This window comes from Galeopterus variegatus, unplaced genomic scaffold (assembly GCF_000696425.1).
Source record: "Galeopterus variegatus unplaced genomic scaffold, G_variegatus-3.0.2 Scaffold386, whole genome shotgun sequence".
In the NCBI taxonomy this organism is placed as follows: Eukaryota; Metazoa; Chordata; class Mammalia; order Dermoptera; family Cynocephalidae; genus Galeopterus; species Galeopterus variegatus.
The window spans coordinates 460,000-484,180 of NW_007726497.1; the positions used below are offsets into that span (position 1 = coordinate 460,000).

General features: G+C 38.1%; 1 protein-coding gene across 1 annotated transcript in view; it reads right to left on the reverse strand.

Moving 5' to 3' along the window:
• Positions 1 to 24,181, reverse strand: part of CBFA2T2 (core-binding factor, runt domain, alpha subunit 2; translocated to, 2) — a 90,132-nt gene that overhangs the window by 36,610 nt on the left and 29,341 nt on the right. Inside the window, exons 2-3 of the mRNA XM_008568202.1 lie at positions 16,692 to 16,835; positions 10,321 to 10,562 (exon numbers count right to left, since the gene is read on the reverse strand). Coding sequence (XP_008566424.1) covers positions 10,321 to 10,562; positions 16,692 to 16,835 — 386 coding nt within the window. The remainder of the gene's footprint in view (positions 1 to 10,320; positions 10,563 to 16,691; positions 16,836 to 24,181) is intronic.

The window sequence follows — 24,181 nt, forward strand, 5'->3', positions numbered from 1 at the left end:
TTTTTTTTTTTTTTTTTTTTTTTTTTTTTTTTTTGTCTTTTTTCGTGTCCAGCAACGGATCGCAACCCTCAGTGTCACGACCGTACCAGACCGGGCCCGGCAATGGGATCACAACCCTCGGTGCTGCGCCCGCACCTCGCTCAGCCAGTGAGCGGGAACCGGTCTGTATGTGGGATCCGAACCCTCGGCGGGAGTGCCGCCGTGCTCCCAAGTGGCGCACTTACAGTGCGCCACCGGGCCAGCCCCTCAAAATCTAGGTTTTAAATTAGGAATAGCTTGGCCAGTTAATTCAGTTGGTTAGTGTGAGGTGTTATAACATCAAGTTCAAGGGTTCGGATACCCATACTGACCAGCAGTCAATAAATAAATAAATAGATAAATAAATAAGCAAATAAATGAGGAATCAATCTTAGCTCCTCTGCTAAGGGGAATGAACAAATAAAAATATTTACTTCAAAGTTCACAAAATATTTTTACTTCCATTCCCTAAAACATAGTATAACAAATTCAAACAAAAAAACAAAACTTGGGTATTAATCTGAATTCTTGCTCCTCTGAAAGAGAAATTACCACTTCTAGGAATTTACTTTTAGAAAGTCATCAAGTGTTCAAAGACATACAAGTTATTCATCAGCACAATATAGCTTCTTAAACAAAAAAAGGAAAACAGGTCCACCAACAGGAAACTGCATTAAAAATTACAGTATAGACATATATCAGAACACTTAAAGGGGAGGGAAGAGAAAAGATTTATATGCATTAATGAGGAAAGGTGTCTACAATATACTGTGAAATGAAAAACCAGAAACAGAACAGTATGTTTTCCAAGAATCCACTTATGAAAATAACACATGCACACATATATATGCACACATTTTTAAACGTCTGGAAGGACAATCATAACAGCAGTTATTTCTGGGTATGAAATTATGTCAGATTTTCCAAATATATCATGTTTATTATTCAGTAAAAATTAAGATATTTTCCTTTAGGGAAAAAGGTATATCCAATTCAACCATGTTAAATGAAAATGTTCGAAAACTTTCCCTCATGTCTTACCTCCAAAAATTTTTTAAACTTTAACTGAGTACTTGTTTTAAGTACATGATATTTGCCCAACCACCAAAATAATGTTATAACTCGTAATCAGGAACAAAAACTAAGTGTAAGAGAATGATACTCTCTTATCCCTACTGCAATGAATGCAATCAGGTCTCAAAAATCAAACAAAAGTAGATTAAATGTATAGAAGGACTTTATGAATAATTTTAAGTTTTCTTGTGATGAACAAAGGGAAAGGACAAATTGTGTAGCATAAGGAGAAACAGTGACTTAGGACAGAGAAACGGATACCAGACTACATATGCTGTAGATACAGGGCAATCTTGTTTCTGAGAGGAATGAACACTTACTGTTAGGTCAGTTTCCCCCGACATTCAATTATTTAATAAATAAGAACGTAATTGTTTGATTTTTTTGAGCCCAAAGAATTCACAGGCTAGTGGGAAAAGAGACAACTAAGCAAAGAGACAAACAGTATTACTGAGGTACACATGTACGTACAGGATGCTACTGACTCACAGAGAAGAAATATTTGAGTCAGATGTGGGATAAGAAAGGCTTTACAGAAGTGTCACCTGAGGAAGTTAAAAGTGCAGCCTTGGGAAAGATGTTTCTGACAAAGAGAGAAGAATGTGAAAAGGCAAGACGTGAGGAGAGCTGGTCTCTAGATCTCAAGAGCAACACATATACTGGTTTTAGAAGACAAGGGGCAGTAAAGATAGTCCACCAGACTAAATTTTTTTTAAATCTTTTAAAAGTTTGAGATAAGGGGCTGGCCCGTGGCTCACTCGGGAGAGTGTGGTGCTGATAACACCAAGGCCAGGGGTTGGGATCCCTATATAGGGATGGCCGGTTAGCTCGCTTGGGAGAGTGTGATGCTAACAACACCGAGTTAAGGCTCACTCGGGAGAGTGTGGTGCTGATAACACCAAGGCCAGGGGTTGGGATCCCTATATAGGGATGGCCGGTTAGCTCGCTTGGGAGAGTGTGATGCTAACAACACCGAGTTAAGGGTTACGATCTCCTTACCGGTCATCTTTAAAAAAAAAAAAAAAAAAAAGTTTGAGATAATTATCGAGTCATAGGAAGTTACAAAAATAGTACAGAGGGGTCCTGATGCAGCATTCATCCAGTTTCCCCTGATGGTTACATCTTATGTAACTATAGTGCAATCTCAAAACTAGGAAACTAACATTCATACAATGTATGCATAGCTATATGATATTTTATCTCATGTATATTCATGTAACCACCACTGATCAAAATACAGATGTGTAGAAACATTATCTACCTTTATCCTACCCAGTTTATAATAAAATTGTCTTAATAATTTCCTCTACATACACTGACAACCATATCAGACAATGTTATGATTTTTGCTTCGACCACCAGACATAATTTAGAAAATTTAAGAGAAGAAAAGTCTACTGTATCTACTTACATTTTTATTCTTCCCATTTTTTTTTTCATCTTTTTTTGGGAGGCTAGCTGGTACAAGGATACGAATCCTTGACCTTGTTGTTTCAAGGCTGTGTTCTAACCAACTGAGCTAACTGGCCAGCCTGTCCTGATGTTTCAAGATTCTTTCTTTATCATTTGCTTTCTGTTTCAAGAAATTCCTGTAGCTATTCTCTTAGGGTAGGTCTGCTGGAGACAAATTCTCTTCGTTTTACTTTATCTGAAAATATCTTGATTGCCCTACCCTTCATTCCAGAAGGATATTTTCAATAGATACAGGATTCTGGGTTGACAGGTGTTTTTTTTTTTTTTTTTTTTTTACAGCTGGCTGTTATGGGAATTCGAACCCAGAGGAGATTAGATCACATAGTAAGTGCTCAGTTGAAGGTCAGTTATTAGGTAATGATTTTTTTTTTTTTTTTTGGCAGCTGGCTGGGACAGGGATCTGAACATGTGCCCTTGGGGTTATAAGGCTGTGCTCTAATCAACTGAGCTAACCAGACAGCCCCAGTTTTTTTTTTTTTTTTTTTTTTTTCCTTTTTGTCTTTTTTCGTGTCCGGCAATGGATCGCAACCCTCAGTGTCACGCCCGTACCGGACCGGGACTGGCAACGGGATCGCAACCCTCGGTGTTGCTCCCACACCTCGCTCAGCCAGTGGGCGGGAACCGGTCTGTATGTGGGATCCGAACCCTTGGCGGGAGCGCCACTGCGCTCCCAAGCGGCGCACTGTAGCAGTGCGCCACCGGGCCGGCCCTGCCTCAGTTATTTTTATTCAGCACTTGAAAAATGTGCCACTTCCTTCTGGGCCTCCATGGCTACTAATGAGAAATCCACTGTCACTGGAATTTTTCCTTTATAGGTAAGATGTTTCTTGCTGCTTTCAAGATTTGTCTTCAGTTTTCAGAAGTTTAAATATCATGTATCTTAGTGTGGATAAGGGGTGGGGGGAGCACCCTGTTGAAACTTTGCTCAGCTCTTTTGAACCCTTAGGGTCTTTTGTCAAATTTAGGAAAATTTCAGCCATCATTTCTTCAAATATTCCTTTAGCTCCATAATCTTTCTCCTCTCCTACTGTGACTCAGATCTTTGATTATAAACACTGAGGTTCTGTTCTTTTTTTTTTCCCCCCAGTCTATTTTCTCTCTGATGTTCAGATTGGGTAATTTTTTCTATTGTTTTAATTTCAAGGTAACTGGTTCTTTCCTCTGTCTTCTTCATTATCTGTTGAGTCTATCACCGAGATTTTAATTTCCTTATTTTTCAGTTCTAAGCTTTCCATTTGTTTCTTCTTTTTTTTTTTTGGCAGCTGGCCGGTACAGGGATTGAACCCTGGACCTTGGTGTTATCAGCACCATGCTCTAAAACCGAGCTAACCAGCCAGCCCCAAATGGTTCTTTTTAAAATCTGCTATTCCTTTGATGAGCCTTTGTGTTTTTTCACTTGTTCACAATTGCTCAATGAAGCATTTTTATGATGGGTTCTTTAAAACCCTTGTCAGATAATTCTAACATCTAAATCAGCTTAGTTGGTGTCGGTTTTCTTTTCCCATTCCAGTTGAGATGTTCCTGGTACCCTGACTGAGAAGTGATTTTCTATTCTATCCTGGACATGTTGGATTCTATATCATAAGACTCCAGATCTTATTATCTACGTTTTTGTTTTAGGAAGTCTCTTCTGACTCTGTACCACCTTGGTGTATTAGTCAAGGTTCTCCAGAGACAACCAACAGGATAAATGAGGGTACTTCAGAAAGTTCACGGAAAAATAAAATTAAAAGATAACATGAATCTTTCTACAAACTTTATGAAGTACCCTCATATATACAGATATATGATAGGGGATTTATTAGGGGAATTGGCTCATGCGATTATGGACACTGAAAAGTCCTATCACAGGCCACCTGCAAGCTAGAAACCCTGGGATGCCAGTAGCATGGCTCGGTCCAAGTCCAAAAGCCTCAGAACCAGAGAAGTTGATGGTGTAATTCTCAGTCCAACGCCAAAGGCCTGAGAACCCAGGGGGCTGCTAGTGTAATTCTGGGAGTCCATAGGCCAGAAAGCCTGGAGTTCTGATGTCCAAGGCAGGAGAACAGTGTACCCCAGCTCCAAGAGAGAGACAGAAAATTGCCTTTTCTCTGACCTTTTTGTTTTATTTGGGCCCCGAGTCAATTGGATGGTACCACTCACATTGAGGGCAGATCTTCCCCACTCAGGTCACTGACTTACACACCAATCTCTTCTGGAAACACCCTCACAGACACACAGATTACTTTACTGGTAAAGTAATGTTTTACCAATTTTCTAGGTATTCCTTAGTCCAGTCAAGTTGAGACTAAAATGAACTACCACAGTGGGGGGACATTGATGCTGTCAGATGGGGAATAATCCCAGTTACCCATTCAACTTGGGTAGTTCTGTTGACTAGGAGGGAGGGCGTGGTGGCAGGAGGGGTCGTTACAGATGGGTGAGGTTGGGAGTTCAGGTTCCCCACTAGGGCTCTGATGCAGAGGGGAAAAGCACCTCATTACTGCAGTTTTTTTCTGAGGTGTTTGGCTGGAGTAGGGTGATTATTGTCTAAAAGTTTCCTACTTTGCTTGGTTGCTCTTTTCCTAGTCCTTTGGCTACAGAGACTTTTTTTTTGGGGGGGGGGCCTATGCTCATTGATGTTTCCAGGTTACTAACTTCTGCACACCCCAGTCCAGAATATATCAGGAAAACACATAAACTAGGGAACTCACTGCTATGTAGTTCTTTGTGTCCCAGCGGCAAATCTGCCCTCTTCTCTCCACCTTGAAGAATCTTATTTTTGTTTTATATATAATGTCCAGAGTTTTTTGCTGTATTTATCAGGAGGAATAGGGAGAAGTGTGCCTCTCTATCTCGCCTCCTAAGACGAACTAGACTTAACTTTTAATGACTACATCATATCCCATTAAACAAATGTACTGTAATTTCAGGCTCTTATAGAATATTTAGCTGGCTTCAATTTTGGGGGAAGCATTATAAATAACATTGAACTGATTATTTTGGTGCACACTGTTCATTACTTTCTTAGGATGCATTTCAAGAAGTGAAACCCGTGACTCAAAGGAACTACTTAGTTTAAGGTACCAGAAACACTGCCAAACTACCCTCCAGAATGTGCATTCTCCAAATAAGTGGAGCACAAAACATTTACCTTTACCTTGAAGTGGAAATTCGCCATGCTTGCTCCCTGCTGTAGTTAGGGATACCAGCACCTTACCTCTTGTACAACAGGGACACAGAACACAGCTACTTAATTATGTGGCCTTTTTTGACTTGCCTAGTGAAGTTTCTACCACTTGGTAAGACTGTTCCACTCACATGTGCCCACCAAAATCTTAACCATACATTTCATAATAAAAGACTAGAAAAGATGGAGATGCTTTCTTGAATAGTAAAATTTAATGGTATAAATGTGTTAATTCTCCTCCAAATGGCAGTCTCTTGCCAATCTTTAGATCTCATTTCTAGGCTAGAACTTTCAGCATTACACTGAATAGAAGAGAGAATAGTGAACATTCTTGTCTGGTTTCTAATCTCATAAGGAAAGCTTCCAAAATTTCACTATTAAGCATGAGACTTGCTGTAGGTTTTTTGTTATACATATATATATAACTATCATCAGATTAAGGAAGTTCCTGCTATAACTAGTTTGCTAATTTTTTTCTTTCAAATAATGAATGGATATTAAATTTAACAAATACTTTTTTCCTCTTTCCCAAATTTATTTATAGTTTCAATACTAATCTTTTTTTTTTTTTTTTTTTTTTTGCTTTAAACTAAATTTGGTCTGAGGATCAATGCTAATCTTAATAAAAATCTCAGCAGATTAGAGTATAAAGTGGTATAACACCTGGGAAAACAGCATGACATTATATACTAAATTTGCATATATGCATGTCCTGTGAAAACACAATTCCATTGTTGCATGCAATGCCTGCACATAGGTACAAGAATGTTCAGCTGAGCATTATTTGTCATGGCTCCTGTACAAAAAAGAGTTAACACAGCAGGCCTAAAACTGCTGTTCTTAGAAAGATTTGCTTGCCAGGTTGGGCCACCAGCTGACATCTAAGAACTTAGATTGTGTCTAGGAACTTGGATGGTAAATAATTTCTTATACCAATATAAAACTTTCCCTAACTGAATGAAAAGGTGGAAGCAACCCAAGTGTCTGTCCATTGATAGACAAATGGATAAACAAAATGTGATTTATACATACAATGGAATATTATTCAGCCTTAAAAAGGAAGGAAACTGACATATGCTACAACATGGATAAATCTTGAGGACCTTATGCTAAGTGAAATAAGCCAGTCATGAAAAGAAAAATCCTGCATGATTCTACTTATGTAGGTACCTAGAGCTACCTACGGTAATCAAATGCATAGAGACAGAAAGTTGAATGGCAGTTGTCAGGGGTTATGGGCAGACAGAAATGGGATGTTACTGTTTAATGGTAACAGAATTTCAGTTTTGCAAGACACAGAGTTCTGGAGACAAATGGTGGTGATGGTTGCACAATAATGTGAATGTTATGTACCTAATTCCACTGAATTGTAAACCTAAAAATGTTTAAAATGGTAAATTTCATGTTACATATATTTTATTGCAAATTTTAAAAGGCAATCCTATAAATTCTTTAACCCTGTGATGCTTTTAGGCACCAAGGATACAATGTTGAAGAGGACAGACAGTACAAACTTACTTAATACCACTGAACTGTATGAGGATACTTCAAAAAGTTCATGAAAAGATTTGTATTATCTTTCTTTTTTTTTTTGTTTGTTTGTTTTTGTCTTTTTGTCTTTTTTCCGTGTCCGGCAACGGATCGCAACCCTCAGTGTTGCCCCCGTACCGGACCGGGGACCGGCGACGGGATCGCAAGCCTCGGCGTTGCTCCCGTGCCTCGCTCAGCCAGTGAGCGGGAGCCGGTCTGTACATGGGATCCGAACCCTCGGACGGGAGCGCTGCCGCGCTTCCCAAGCAGCACACTATCCAGTGCACCACCGGGCCGGCCCCGTATTATCTTTCAATTCTATTTTTCCACGACTTTCTTTTAAAGTACACACACTTGAAGTATACCTAAAAAAACATTAAGATGGTAACTTTTGTTATGTGTATTTTACTGGGGGGGGGGGGTTAACCCAGCTGTGGCCATTTAAAAGAAAGATGAATGGACACATCTACATATACTTTTCATGACTAGAAAAAGATTCACTGTTTTTTGCAAATGAACTTCTGCTATTTTTTGTTTACTCTTTAAGCATAATTTCTACATAAAGTAATTTCCTGCTGGAATTGGTATAACATTCTGATGTCTGCTTAGTTTCCAATTATGTTCAAATTCATTTTGACATTAAGACCAATTACATTTGTCTAGATCCACCATAGACTTCTCCACCATATTCTAAAATTGGACCAATAAAAAGGTTGTGTATTTTGGGGGTATTTTTCCCTCCAAAGAATGCCCAAACTTGCCCCAACTGAGAAGAGTGGCTCACTGTGCCTATAATATGGTTTGTGCTAAACACTGTTTTCCTTCTGGGAGTGCAGAATTTTGGCAGGTATTAGGCAAGAGTGCCTATGTGACCAGGCACTAATAAAAGCCTTGGGCAATGATTCTCTAACAGGCTTCCCTTGGCAGAAACATTGCATACATGTTGCTGTATTTTCATTGCTGGGGAAGAGTACGTTTTGTGTGACTGTTAATGAGATGGAAAGAGCATAAGGAAGCCTGCACTTGGATTCCTGCAGTCTCCACCTGTGTCTATCTTCTTTATGATATGGCTGTACATCCTTAATAGGCCTCTGTAATAAATCCTAGTTCTGAGCACAACTACGATACGCCAAGTCCTGTGAATCCTAGCAAATCTCCAAATATGGGGGTGATGTCGGGGACCCCAACATTGTCCCAAATTGAAAATGACTCAAATGTCCATCAAGAGCCAAAAAATAGAAACTGTGGTATATTCCTACAATAAAACATCATATAGCAATGAAAATGAAAAACCTATAGCTACATACAATAGGGACTGAATCTCATAAATGATGAAAAAATCATTTATTGCATTTTGCCTTTTATGAAAGTTGTTTCCTCCATATTAGAACTAAGAAATTTTTTTTTTTTGTCCTTTTTTTTTGAGACCGGCCGCACCACACTCAGCCAGTGAGCACTGTGAGCGCACCGGTCATCCCTATATAGGATCCGAACCCGTGGCGGGAGCCCAGCGCTGAACTCTCCTGAGTGCGCCACGGGCTCGGCCCAGACTAAGAAATCTTCTAAGGCAGCAGTTCTTAAACCTTTTGGTTTCAGAATCCCTCTACTTTATGTGTGTTACATCTACTGATATTCCCCATATCAGAAATTAAAACTGAGAATTAAAAAAGTATATTATTAATCCATTTCAAAATAACCCATTACATGCAAAATAAATAGCATATTATTTTATTTTATTTATTTTATTTTATTTTATTTTTTTAAAAGATGACTGGTAAGGGGATCTTAACCCTTGACTTGGTTTTGTCAGCCCCACGCTCTACCAAGTGAGCAAACCAGCCATCCCTATACAGGGATCCAAACCCTTGGCCTCGGTGTTATCAGCACCACACTCTCCCAAGTGAACCATGGGTTGGCCCAATAAATAGCATTTAAAAAAATAAAAAACTACATTTTTCCAAAAGAAATGTAGTAAGAAGTGTAGTACTATTTGTTTTGCAAATCTCTTTAATATCTAGCGTAATAGAAGACAGCTGGATTCTACTGTCTACTTCTGCATTTAATCTGTTGCAATACCCACATCATGCAGCCTCTAAAAAATTCCACAATACACTCATGAGAAAGTAAGAGTAAAAAGGCAAATAACATCTTAGTATTACTATGAATGTTATTGACCTTTTGGACCCCCAGAAAGGATCTTTGAAGAATCCCAGGGTGGTCCTTGAATTATACTTTGAGAACTGGATTGTAAGGATTAGTACTGTGATTCATCTTTTTATCACATACAGAGGCTAACATGCAGGAAGGAGCACAGGATGCTTTTACTGGAGGTAAATCTTGAAGAATTAGATTTACAAACACTGGAAACTAGAAGTACTTCCCTTATAAACACTAAGAGTCAATCCCCATCTGGCTTTCAATGTCAGAAAATCACTCCTTTTTCCTGTACTGGCCAGCCACCAAAAAAAAAAGAAAAAGAAAACCACTCCTTTATACCATAGGTTCACCATGCTCAGTATAGAAAGAAAAATACTGCATACCTTGAAAATTGTAAAGAAACTGTACATGCATGAGGAGCTAAGCAATGTAATTCCTTTGATACTATTTATACAGACCATGAAACTTATAATTTTACAAATTATTATTTTGAAAATTAAACTTGCCACATCTCTATTTTCATTGTTTGGAAACAATGCACCAGGCACTGAATATATTAAATTATAAAACCTTACATTAACTTGGTTGGACTCCAGCAGGCCTATTGAAACCAGTTCTAAGACAAATCTAAAGTTGCTTGTTGGAATTAAATCAACATTTTAAACAATAAGGTAAACGTTATATATTTTGTTTCTTTGATAAACATTGTTATCATGAAATCTACAATTCGATAGTTTTAAGTAAGTTATACTTTAATCTAGTCTGTAGAATTTGCCACATTACTATGGGTTTTGGAATGAGCAGAAATATCTGTAACAAAATATATATAATGTCTCTGCTGGCTTTGGATCTGAGCCACATACTCAGGCAGTTGTTGACAACAATGATGCTGTACTTACCACCAGTGCTAGAACAAGAGTCCGCACCTTCTCCCCAATCTCAGGTGAGATGTCATTGCCAAACTGTTGCAGAGTGGTGAGAAAGCGTTTCAACTTGCTAAGCTGCCGAGCACCACAAGTGGCTGGCAACTGCTGGTTTGTTAGTGCAGATGATGTGGAAGAGGCAGGACCATTGCTGAATCTCTGCGGTGGTGATGGGGCACCATTCAGGATAGGAGGAGAATGGTTGATTCCATTGCTTACTAAAAGAAAGCCAAAATGAAAGATTCAGCTTAAGAGTAAAACACAAGGATCTTTATTAATTTCTTGTTTGCACTCCCCTTAATTTTTTTATTTGAATTTTGTAAAGTACATGTTAGAAGAGTATGCAAAACTCTGTGTCTATGGAAAACTCTTGTGTCTATCCTCAATGAGACTGCTGTATAGTGAAACAGACTATCGGGTAAAAATTAATAACACAGGGGGCTGGCCAGTTAGCTCAGCTGTTTAGAGCACAGGATTATAACACCAAGGTCAAGGGTTCGGATCCCCGTACCAGCCGGCCACCCAAAAAGGAAAAGAAACCCCACAATAACATAGAAGGCACAAAGAAGGGATATCTAATGTTACAGGTGCCATGGGCAGGAGTGTGTAGTTTTAAGAAAGGCTTCCTGTAACAAGCGGTACTTGAGATGAGTCTGAGACTATATATCTTTCCAGTGACTGGACACTTATGCCTATCTTTTACATCACAATTCCTTCCCAGTCTCAGCATCCCAAAGAAGCTAAGCAATCAATCAGAAGGTAGCATGTGAACAAGACAACCAGAAAAGTTATGCTAATGTGAGGGATTTTTTTTTGAGGCAACAGACTTTATGACCTACTCCTGCAATAAGGTACATATCTCTTTGACCATGCAGAATACTAATGGTAGAGTCAGTCAGAATCTCTGCCTTGACAATTCTAGATTAATACTGTCAAAATCTGGGACATTCATACAGCTTTACTCAAGCAGATTTCATCTCATGACAGGCAGGCAGCCACATCTCAGCGTGGGTCAGGGGTGGAGGTGGACGGGTGCGTGTGAGGTGTTTTTACCCTGGCAACATCATTTAATGTGACAGTGTTTAGTAAACAAATCAGTTGGCAGGCACTGGAAGAAGGGTGGATTGTATGTCAAGATTTTTCTTTTAATATTAGATAATTCCTTGGAGGTACACAGTGTACCTGGCAATTCACAAATAGTCATTAACCAAATGCGTGGCTTTTTTTTTTTTTTAATATGAGTTGCCTATATTTGCTATTCAAAATTTCATAAATATGCAAATCAGCTTTATACTTTTATTACAAGTTTTTTAGGATTCTTTTGGGAAAAATCATAATTCTTTTGAAAATAACCATGAATACATTTACAGTTAGAATTTGTGGTAAGATACCTCTCAATGTTAACCAAATTTATTTATTTAGGCGGGAGGAATAATCATACAAATGAACTTTAAAAGCAAATTTCATTCACTGATTAAAATAGAATCGTTTATTTTAAATACAAAAGACATTTTATATGAATTGTAAACTGAAGAGCTTAAAAATAGTTACAATATACAAAAGTTAAACCTCTTACAATAAGCTAAACACATATCATTTTTTAAATGGACTTATGTTGTTTTCACATGGCAATGTTGAATTTATGATACAGTTTTCATATACTGAGATGTCTGCTTGTGCAGTACTGTTGGTTAATAACAATTTATGTGGATTTTGCATGTAATATACAGTGAGACAGTAATTCTATCTAAATTACAGTGCAGTTTAGTTAATCTATTGTTAATAATGACTCAGTGTCTGCCTTTAAATATAAATGATATGTTGAAAACTTAAAAGAAGCAAGTGCTACATATATGCAATATAAAATAGTAATATGATGCTGATGATGTTAATCAAAGGGCAAAATAAATAAGCAAAATACCAGAAGGGGTCTTGATTGAAATGAAAATTTAATTTTGTTTTTAAGATATTTTTTATCTTTATTTTGTGGTAATATAGTTTTTTTAGAAAACAATTTTCATAACTTGATAAATTATAGTTTTGTTAGAAAAGTTGCTCTTAAAATGTGTAAATAGATGACAAACGGTGTAAATAATTTTGTAAGAGGCTTCAAAATGTTCATACATAGAAACATACCTACATAAAAAGCATAAATCTGTTGCTGTTTTGCTTCTTTTCACCTCTTATTTTTGTATTGTGGTCATTTCTTATGCAAATAATGGAGCAAACAGCTTTATAGTTGTAGAATTTTTTGAAAGAATGAGATGTTTATATATTAATGACAATTGTTTTTGGAAAATAAAAAGTGCCTAAAAGAAAAAAACAAACAAACAAACAAAATAACCTGGGACATTCAATAAAGCATCTCCTATATTCCATACAGGATTTTCCCATTCCATATTTGTGCTCAAATTATAATACATGTGATTAATTACAGTTTTCCTATTTTCCTGTTATTCTTAATAGTCTTTTTTTGGTAGTTTCAATTTAGAAAACAACCCTAGAACTACATTATTGGTGGTATTAAGTAAAAATTTCCTTTGTTACTGAACAGTGAAATAAAATTACCTAGCACCTAAGTGTTAGTTGGTTTTCACTTGGTCATATCAAGGCTTGAAAATCTAATAAGGTAGGGCCGGCCCGTGGCTCACTCGGGAGAGTGCGGTGCTGATAACACCAAGGCCCCGGGGTCGGATCCCACATAGGGATGGCCGGTTCGCTCACTGGCTGAGCGTGGTGCTGACAACACCAAGTCAAGGGTTAAGATCCCCTTACCGGTCATCTTTTTTTTTAAAAAAAAAAAAACAAAAAAGAAAAAAGAAAATCTAATAAGGTAGGGCCGGCCCGTGGCTCACTCGGGAGAGGGCGGTGCTGATAACACCAAGGCCCCGGGGTCGGATCCCACATAGGGATGGCCGGTTCGCTCACTGGCTGAGCGTGGTGCTGACAACACCAAGTCAAGGGTTAAGATCCCCTTACCGGTCATCTTTTTTTTTAAAAAAAAAAAAAAAAAAAAGAAAAAAGAAAATCTAATAAGGTAAAAGTGTATCTAAAATCCTAAGAAACAATTTAAGACTTGAGCCATGTTTAAAGGGCCCAATCATTTCATCTTTACCTAGCTTAGAAAACTGACATTACCTATATTTTGCCTAACAAATTTGTTAATCATGAAAAATTTTCCATTTCCCTTCTACTTCCTCTAAGCCAGTCACAGTCAGCTGACCATTTATGTTGCCTCTTCTTAGACTGACCCTTATTCAAATTTAACCTAGCAAACTCTTCATTCTATACAGCTCAGGCATCACCTGTATTAAGAAGCACTGTTTGACACCCATTGCTCCACTTTATGGTAAACCCCAGTAGCTTGAATAAATCTTTTCTGTGCTGCCTACACATAGCACATGCTTCTACTATTTTACTTCTCAAATTATACTTACATCTTTCTCTATTTGCACTGTCTAAAGAGACTATGCACTTCTTGAAGAACACTACATTACACATCTGTGTATTCTGTAAGTTTCGTAAACTGTGTATACTGGATATACCTTTGCTTTGCTCATCTGCTAAGTAAAAGATAAGTATTCAGGAAAATGCTGAATGTTACAGACTAATAAGCTGAGCAAAAGAGGGTGAATTCTCTTCTGTGTCTTCCATTAAAAGAGATTACTAAAGCTACTGGAAAGAAAAGCTCAACACTCAACCTCAGCAATCCAAAAAATTAGTTGCAATGGCCTGCCATTTCTTTGTTTTCACAGAAAGGTCAATTGCCATTGGAGAGCTGCTCTCTTTTGAGGCAACTCATAAAAATAATATATTACTGTGCTTTTAGCCACCCTGACACTCAGACAGGATTTTTCATAGCATCTTTAGTAAAAACATATGATCATATCTTCCGAAATAAGACATATCCACCCCTAAAGTAGGCAAATATTGAGCTAAAAAGGGCTGAATTTAAATATACATATACCTATTAGCTGTATCTTGAAATCTGAATGATAACTGGGTTTAATTAAATCTGTTTCATTTTAAGATAGTACCTATATCTGAGGCTGTTTAACTTTGACATAGAAAATAAAATTTAATGATGCTGATAACACCAAGGTCAAGGTTTGGATCCCTATCAGCCACTCGCCAAAAAAAAAAAAAAAAAGAAAAAAGAAAAAATATATATATAATTTAAGAAGGATGTCAAACTTCTTTTCATTCACTATGACTCAGACTGAAGGCTGCAGCTGTCAGTTACTCAAATTTCAAATGTTTTAGGAAAATAATAATTAAGCCTTCTACTAAAGCCGTACTTTTATACAATCTTCTCTTGCCTTTTAAAATGGTAAACAGGGGCTGGCTTATTAGCTCACTTGGTTGGAGTATGGTGCTGATAACACCAAGGCCAAGGATTTGGATCCCCATACTGGCCAGGGCCCCCCAAAATAAAGTAAATAAAATGATTAAAGACACAAAACAAAATTTTTGAGTAAGGACAGCATGCAAGCTTTAAACTTCATTTTCTTACTTTTTTTTTTTTGGTGGCTGGCCAATCTGGGGATCCAAACCTGTGACCTTAGTGTTACCAACACTACACTCTAACCAACTCAGCTAACTGGACAGCACCCCCACCCCCCTTTTTTTTGTGTGGCTGGCCGGTAGAGGGATCTGAATGCTTGATCTTGGTGTTATCAGAACCATGCTCTAACCAAGTGAGCTGGCCAGCCCATGAACTGCATTAAAATAATACAATACATACAACATCTAATACAGTGCTGTCACACTTTTTGGGCACTGCACAAGTAGCAAGTGTGTTCTAGTTTATGAAACAAAATATCTGCAAGAAAGTCAATGTGGGGCCAGCCCGGTGGCGCACTCGGTAGAGTGCGGCGCTCCCACTGAGGGTTCGGATCCCATATAGAGACCGGTCCTCTCACGGGTTGAGCGTGGTACGGGCGGGACACCGAGGGTTGCGATCCCGTTACCGGTCACGAAAAAAGACAAAAAACAAAAAAAAAAAAAAAGAAGGAAAGAAAGTCAATGTGGGGCCAGCCCGGTGGCGCACTCGGTAGAGTGCGGCGCTCCCACTGAGGGGTCGGCTCCCATATAGAGACCGGTCCTCTCACGGGTTGAGCGTGGTACGGGCGGGACACCGAGGGTTGCGATCCCGTTACCGGTCACGAAAAAAGACAAAAAACAAAAAAAAAAAAAAAAAAAAAAAAAAAAAAAAAGAAGGAAAGAAAGTCAATGTGAACTGGGGGTGGCAGTATGTGCATGAGAAGACAGACCTCAAATTAAAATCAAGACACATATGTATGTATATTTGTGTGTGTGTATATATATATATATTTTTTTTTAATTAGGGTTTTTTTGGAGTACATATGTAGGAATGAGTTCTAGGGCATGTGAAAATTCAGCTTTAGTACATACTACTAAACCAAGTGGTTGTGAGTGCTCACGCTGTTCTATACATCCTCACCAAAACTTAGTATTCTTTCTCATTTTGAATATTCTGGTGGGTGCATAACAACATTGCATTGGACTTTAGTTCACATTTCTTTGATGGCTAGTAGAGCTGAACATCTTGTTATATATTTATTGGCTAATATCACTGTTATGGACTGAATTGTATCCTCCCCAAAATTCATATGTTGAAGTCCTAACCTCTTAGACCTTAGAATGTGACTGTATTTGGAAACAAGGACTTTAATGAGGTAATTAAGATTAAAAGAGGTCACATGAATGGTCCCTAATTCAATATGATTAGTGTCCTTATAAGTGGAGGAAGAGACACTAGGGATGTGTGCACACAGAGGAAAGGCCATGTGAAGACATAGCAAGAAGGCAGCCATCCACAAGTCCATTGTGGAAGGATTCAGGAGAAACCAAACCTGCTAACACCTTGATCTTTTACTTCTAGCCTCCAGAAATGTGAGCAAACCACCCACTCTATGGTATTTTGTTATGGCAGCACTAACGAACCAATTTGGTAATATTCTCTTTTGTAAAGCGCCTTACCATGACAGTCCTGGAATATTTTTAGAACCAGTTCTATAAGTTTTAAAAAACTACTTTGAATCCTATAAATCAATATAATAATTTAAGTTCATTATTGTTAGAGTCAAAGAAATAAAAATATTTATTTACCAAAGAGTAAAACAAAGTATTTAGACCACTAAATCTCTAAATACCTATGCTAGGTACTATTCTTAGAGGGAATAAGCGATTTAAAAAAGTATGAAACAACCAGCTCTCTCTCTCTCAATAGCATTTTGAAAATGTTGAATAGTATATGTGGAAGTCAGTCACTTAGATCCAAATGTCACTCTGAACCACAAACCCAAGTAATTAAGAGATCTCACATGCTGTAGGAGTAAAGGACACTGGCCTCGGTCCTCCAGGATTTATTGGTGGGAGGGGTGGCATGGTGGGAGGTGAGGATCTTGACTGTATCTTCACTTCCACAGGCGATCCAGGCATTGCTGGCACCCTTTTCTCAGGACCAACTGCAGAGAATAAAAGAAACGAAGGTCAGAGTTTTCAATAAGGTAATAAAAATAGCAACAACAATTTGAAATACCAGCATATTTTCCTAGAGAACTGAGAAGTTAAGAAGATGCTTAGTATAATGGGCTGAATGGTGGCCCCCCAAAAGATATGTCTCTTTCCTAACATCTGGAACTGTGAATGTTATCATATTTGGGAAAAGAGTCTTTGAAGATGTAATTAAATTAGGATTTTTTTTTGGGGGGGGGGACAACTAGCTGGCACAGACGTTAAAAATCTTGAGAGGAGGAGATCATCCTGGATTATCTGAGTGGGCTATTTAAATCCAATCTGAGTGGAATCTTTACAGAGAAGAGACACAGAAGAAAGCTGATGTGAAAACAGTCACACAGAGAAAACACCACCCCGTGATGACAGAGGCACAGACTATAGTGGTGCATCTACAACCCAGGAATGCTAAGGATTGTTGTCAACCACCCAAAGCTGGAAGAGAGTCATGGAACAGATTCTTCCTCTGAGAACCCAAAAAGGATTCAACCCTGCAGTTTGATTTTCAACTTCTGGCCTCCTGAACTGTGACAAATGATGTTTCTATCATCTGAAGCCACCAGTTTGTGGTACTTTGTTATGTCAACTCGAGAAACTAAAACATGGGAATAATGGAAAGGGCTGACATGAACTTAAAGTCAATAGTCTCAGTAGTGGTTGAGAAAGGAAGAAACCAGGTTACAAATTTAGGTTATATCAAATACATTCTTTCTTGAGTTCTCCCTATAAATGAATCAAAGTAGTAAGGGAAAAAAGCTAATATGGGAACTATCTACATATTTTATGTGTGTGTATATATATATATATATATATATATGTATATATATATATATATATATAAAATATATATAGAAAGAAAATAGATACATATGAAATATATATATGTATATATATAAAATAAATATATAGGGCTTCCAGTCAAGATGGCAGAATAGACGGTCCCCAGAGTCACTCTCTCCCACAAATCAACCAATTTACAACTATATAAAAAAGCAACAACAGCCAAGCTGGGGTGGATAGAGCTCAGGGGAAGAGGAGGAGAGACCTATGGAGTGCATGAAGGCGGGAGAAGCCACAATGAGAGAAAGAAAAATCTGCTCTGACCATTTTGTGCTGCAGCTGCTTTAAGGCTGGAGCTGCTGAGCCCACGGAGCAAGAGCTGGTAGAAGCCGCAACTGTGCCCTTTGGATGGAGTTGCTTGGAGGTGGCAGGGGAGAAGAGGGCCTTGGTGGCCCTCAGGCCAGCAAGACCACTAAAAGGGTTCCCATGGACCCACATAGGAGCGAGGAACCACAACAACTGAAAAAATGGAGCCACTAAGAGGCTGGTGAGTCACTGCAAGGGACTGGTGCACAGCCAATCCCATGGGAAGTGTTTGCAGCACGGGTGGTAGGGGAGATGGGCCCACCAGGGGAACGCTGGGGCACAGCAAGGACAGCTGATCTGCATCCCACTCAGTGTAGGACCACTCAGAGGAGACTGGTCAGGAATATAGAATTGCACAGGGTGCAATTTGATGAAAAGACTCAGGCCCAGATCAGAGTTACTACATAACCCAGGTGCACTGAGTCTCTGGAGAGCTGGAAGTACCTTTGAAGTCAACCATTATAACCTGTGTTGCACAAAAAGCCTTCCCTAGGGAAGCAGCAGCAAAGCAGCAATTTAGCTAAACCACAGAGCTCAACTTCTGGTCCCAACAGGAAATTCCCCCACTTTAGAAGCAAGCAAAGGACAAAAAATTAGTTCCGGCTGAGACACACCGCCAGTGCCTCAGGGGCCACCAGGGGACGTGAGGCATGGAGCCAGGGACCAAACCCCCCTCTCACAACCTGGCACACCGTGCCAGTGCCTTGGGGCCCACCTGTAGACCCAAGGCATACATAGAGAAGGGGATTGGACTCCCCTCCCACAACCAGGCACACCATGCCAGCGCCTTGGGGCCCACCCAGTGACCCCAGGCATGGAGAGGGGAACCCACAACCAGGCACACCTCCAACGCCAAGGAGCATGCCAAAAACATTACCTCCTTGTGGGTAACCCACCACAGCCACCACAATAACCATGGCTGTTGCGAAGGTAGCTAGATGCCACAACCACCAGGCAGATGGTCCACCAGCCACTGGACTGCAATGATACAAGGAGAGTCACCAGCAGAGATAAAGAAAAGAAGAGGATGTCTCTCTCCACAAAGCCCATTCCAGAGTGACAGAAGAAGCACCTGTTCTACGATAACACTGGGGGACCTGATCACACTTTTCAGCATTGGACAGGTCATCTAGGCAACAAATCAACAGAGTAACCATTATTCTTTCAGAAGGAGAGAAGAAATCTAGAGTAATTAGAGGGGCGAGGGGGAGGGAATGGGGGAAGAGGAGAGATTGGACAAGGGGCATAAAGAATAATTATGATTTGTAACAATATATATGCTAGTAAAATTGATTTGATAAACATATCTCAATGTTGAACCCCCAAAATATGTATAATCAATTTGGATTCAATAAAAATTTTAAAAAAATATGAATTTGGTTGGTGATGGGGAAATAAATTACAAAATCCTTGAAAGTCATAAAGTCATCTGTGAAATCATAATACTGAGCATAGTTAAATATTTCTCTTAGACTGTAGAAAATCAGATTTTAATCTTTTTATTGATTTCTAATTTTGAGTCACGAGAGGAAGAAATCATTGTTATGTCAATTACTTGGCATTTGTTCAGATTTATCCAAATATTTTTTGCCCAGAGAATGTATATCTTTTGCATGCAGGATTTAATGTATGCCCATTGGATTAAGTTTATCGATTGTATGGTTCAAATTTCTTTATCCTATTAATTTTTAGTCTGTTTGATCCTGTCAGTTTCTGAATAATGAGTTAATATCATCTCAGTTTCTCCTTGTATGTTTGTCAGGTTACATTTATATGCATTGCCATTAGATGTGTATACAGGTTCAGAATTGTTATATCTTTCCAGAAAATTATTCATAATATCATTAAGTACATTATCATATTTTTATTAAATGAGTAAATTGTTTATATTACCATTAAGTAGTTTTATATTACACTGAAATGAATAAATTGTTCATTTTTTTTAGAAAAAGAATCAATCAGTCCCCAGTCCCTTAATTAAATCTTCAAGTTGGAAAAAAATTTTTTTTTAAATTTATATGTATGTGTGTGTATATATATATATCAACTACACTAGGAAAAGAGAAGTGGAGTCAGTATCTCTGACATCAGCACACAAATGTTATTTATGTTGTATATTGTTTAAAAAGATGAAAAATAGAGCTGATTCTAAACCAAGCACAGGCTACTTCACCCATGGGAACAATTCATAATAAGCAGCTGTTTGATAACACTAAAGGGCAACAAAATTTCATAAAAAGAAATTAGATAAATTTAATTAGAATTAGGTCTGAGCTAACTTAAATAAGATTTGATACTGAGAAGTAACATTCTAATATCTTTAAGAAGTTATTTTTCCCCATCAAAGGGAACTTGTCACATACTATGTTAATAACAGGGCCAGGGCTACCAAAATCACCTTCAAATTGAGCTATGTTCCTCTAAGTAACTCCAAGCTTTTCACTTAAGTACCATGCAGCCATTCTCCAATAACTGCTGAATTCAATTTAAAGTGCAAGAAATGGGCAGCAAAAGTTCAAGTGAGAATGTTGAGACAAAGTTTCCTTTCTGTGAGATCACAGCTATAAAGAATAGTACACATAAGACTGTTCATGGTACTGGCAACAAGGCACATCTTTGCACATTCTAATGAGAAAAATATCCTCAAATATTATTTCTATGCTTCAGTTTGCTGTGGTCATATTTTGGAAAGGGATATAATGAATAAAGATTAAGTTAATTAAGGAAGCAATGCCCCCAAGTTACAAATCTTCTAACAAAAATGTGCAGCTCTCTGGAAAGCATGTGGGCAATGACACCCTTTCAGCCCTTCCCTTCTCTCTGTTCAGGACATTTTCTTTGTGAAGTTGATGTTCGTCCTGTCTGATTAGTAAACTAATGAGCTGGTGTGCTTGTCCTTTTCTCCCTGACAGTATTTTCTCAGTGCCCTTCAGAGAACAGTTGACACGTTTCCAGCTCTTCCATCTGGGGCCCAGCTTTCTAGAAGGGATGGGGGAGAAGGGAAGGAAGGAACTGACGGTTGTCTCGCACTGCAATGTGTTGTGTACAGTGTGCAACAACCTAGAGGGAGCCTTTCTTCAGACCACCTGCCTTTATAGCAAGGGTGCCAAAGGCCTGAGGAAGGCTTAGCAGTGAGATGTGTTTTAACATTCAGCACTTGGCAGAATAAAAAAATAGGAGCAGCCCAACTGCAGAACACTGAACTGTATGCTCTTACCAACTGAAAGCTTAGATAGTGAGTAAAACCCAGCTGCTAGAGTATTGTTTACAGATTAATACTACCTATCTCTTGTTCATTTAACTACCCCAAACCTGCAACACTAGTGTTATTCTTCATGTTTCAAGCAATATAGCAGAAAAAGCACAGGTATGGAGACCAAGGGATTTGGTGTGAATCCTTACTCTATTACGACCTACATGAATCATCTCACCTTTCTGCACCTCATTTTCAATATATGTAAAGTAAGTGATAATTAGACATACCTGGCAAGAAAGATGTAAGGATTAGCAATTATGCCTAGACTAGTGCTAGGCATAAAGAAGGTACTTAATAAACTAATGATGATTAGAATACAGGAATTCTAAAGTCAAGTTCTGGGTTTACCACTGAACTAGGCAAGTGACTGTGCCCAAGTTATTATTAATGTCTGCTTCCTATGTTAAATGGGTATACTATCAACAATTCCACGAATTAACATTTGTAAAAGCACCAAGTACAGTGTAAGGCGGTATTTTTGTTGGAGGCTGTGTGGCATAAATGCACTTCATGGTGTGAGAGATCTACCCAGGTGGTTTGTAGCATGACAAATTCAGCAGCTGCTCAGCTGATGGGTATGTGGCATGTTCCAAAGCTGGCATTTTAACCCTCTGCTTGGGGTCAGAGTTGGATTAGAGTAATTCCCTGTAGAAAGATAGCTATGACATGCTGTTATGTTATCGCTGTTATGGTGACTTTCTCTCTGAATTTTTATGAAACTGATGTTTTTGTGTTTTGTGTTTTTGATGTATTTCAGCTGGATTCCTTGAAAGAACCAATCATACCTTGAGCTCTTTTCAATCACAGAGAATCTTAGACAAAGTTCAGGAGAAGAAATTCCTTTCTCTCAAGTGTGACTTGAACCCATAAACACCATTGTTTGGGCTATCAAGCAACCATAAAGTATTTGGTACCCAAAAATCAAAATAACCTCTAGTTTTGTCATAAACTCAATTTTAAACTCACATTCTAAGATTCAAAGTAACTCACAATTTAGTTATCCTTTGAGTTTTCTCTTTGGTTTTTTAATTTTTAATATAAGTATATGTGTGATTAATATACATATATATCTCTCTCCCAGATATGGCCACATGCATTTCCAAAGTCATTAAATGCTTCAACACCTAACTACATTAAACCAAACAAGTTGATAAGTCAATGTGGAAAAGTATGTCTGAATAATAATTTTACTTCATTGTGCAATATGCTAACGATATCATGAAAATAGAAAACAGATGAAAGAGAAAATAAAGAATAAACAGTCCTGTGATAGCAGTGATATTTTTCACCACACAGGAATTTGAAAATTCAAACACGAAACTAAAAAGTAGAAATATTCTGTAGCTCTAAGAGAATATTAAACATAAATTAGTCCCCTCTTATCAACAATTTCACTTTTTGCAGTTTCAGTTGCCCTTGGTATACTGCAGTCCAAAAATATTAATGGAAAATTCCAGAAATAAACAATTCATAAGTTTTAAATTCTTAAATTTAAATTTAAATTTAAATTTGCCGTTCTGAGTAGTGTGATAAAAATCACATCATCCAGCTCCATCTCCTGCAGGACTTCTATCATCCCTTTGAACAGTGTATCTATACTGTCCAATCTCCCTGTCAGTCACTTAGTACCTGTCTCGGGTACTAAGTGACACTAGCAATTTGGATATGCCAAAGAGAAGCTGTAAAATGCTTACCATAAAAAGTGAAAACATGAAAATTCTCAACAATAAGAAAAAAAAATCATATGCTATAGTTGCCATGATCTACAGTATGAACAAATCTATCCATGAAATTGTGAAGAAGGAAAAAACAATTCATGCTAGTTTTGCTGTCTCACCTCAAACAGCAGTTACAGCCGTGGCACGTGGTAAGTGTTTAGGATGGAAAAGGCCTGTATATTGGGTTTGTTACAACCCTCAGTTTCAGGCATACACTGAGGGTTTTAGAACATATCCCCCGTGGATAAGAGGGGACTACAGGATTATTGATAAACATCTAAGAAAAGTGCTACTTGAGAAGAATCCTTTATGATAAACTGCCCACAAACGAGGGCACTCACAAACCATTAGAAGAAATCATTACAATTTTCATAAACTGCTTTTCCTTTGAAGTTTTTTTTTGTATTTTATTATTGTTTTGAAGCTGGCAAAGAATAGTACAGAGCATAAGTGTAAATATGAGATAAAATAATGCAATTACCTCAGGGAAAGACTACTCCCAAACAACTAGAAAGAAGGGAAACTCCCAGGTCTCAGAGAGGAAGCATGTTTAGGCAAAAGGTGAGCTTGATGTGAAGGACGTTCTATCACTTGCTAGTTGTGTGGCAATGGTTTTCCCCATCTGTCCTTGGAGATAATACTTCCAACACAGGGTTACTGTGAAGGGTTACCATAATGGATATAATGATGGCTGATACACAGCAGGCAGACACACTCTTACATGTTTATTTGAATAAGATTTAAAATCTATTAGAAGTAATTATTTTACTCAGCCTTGGAGATATTTATCTGCATTGAGTTTTGTGTAGAAATAGATATGCTTAAGTGATCCCATTTATCATCACTGAAAAAAATGGGAATTTACATCTTTCAGATGTAAAATGACAGGAATACTACTGATCATTCCAATCAGGTTGGCCAAGAAAGCCATTAAATCTGTTTCTCTAAACAAATCAGGGCTGCCCTATCAGCTCAGTTGGTTAGAACACAGCCTTATAACACCAAGGTCATGGGTTCGGATCCCCAAGCCCACCAGCTACCAAGAAAAAAAGAAAAGAAAAGAAAAAGTGCCTCAAATGGCTTCTAAACAAATCAGACTCCTAAGAAACAAATAGGAGGGTTTAAAGAGAATTATCTTCGGGAGCAGAGGAAAAAGGTAGAGAATTTTTTCTTTTAC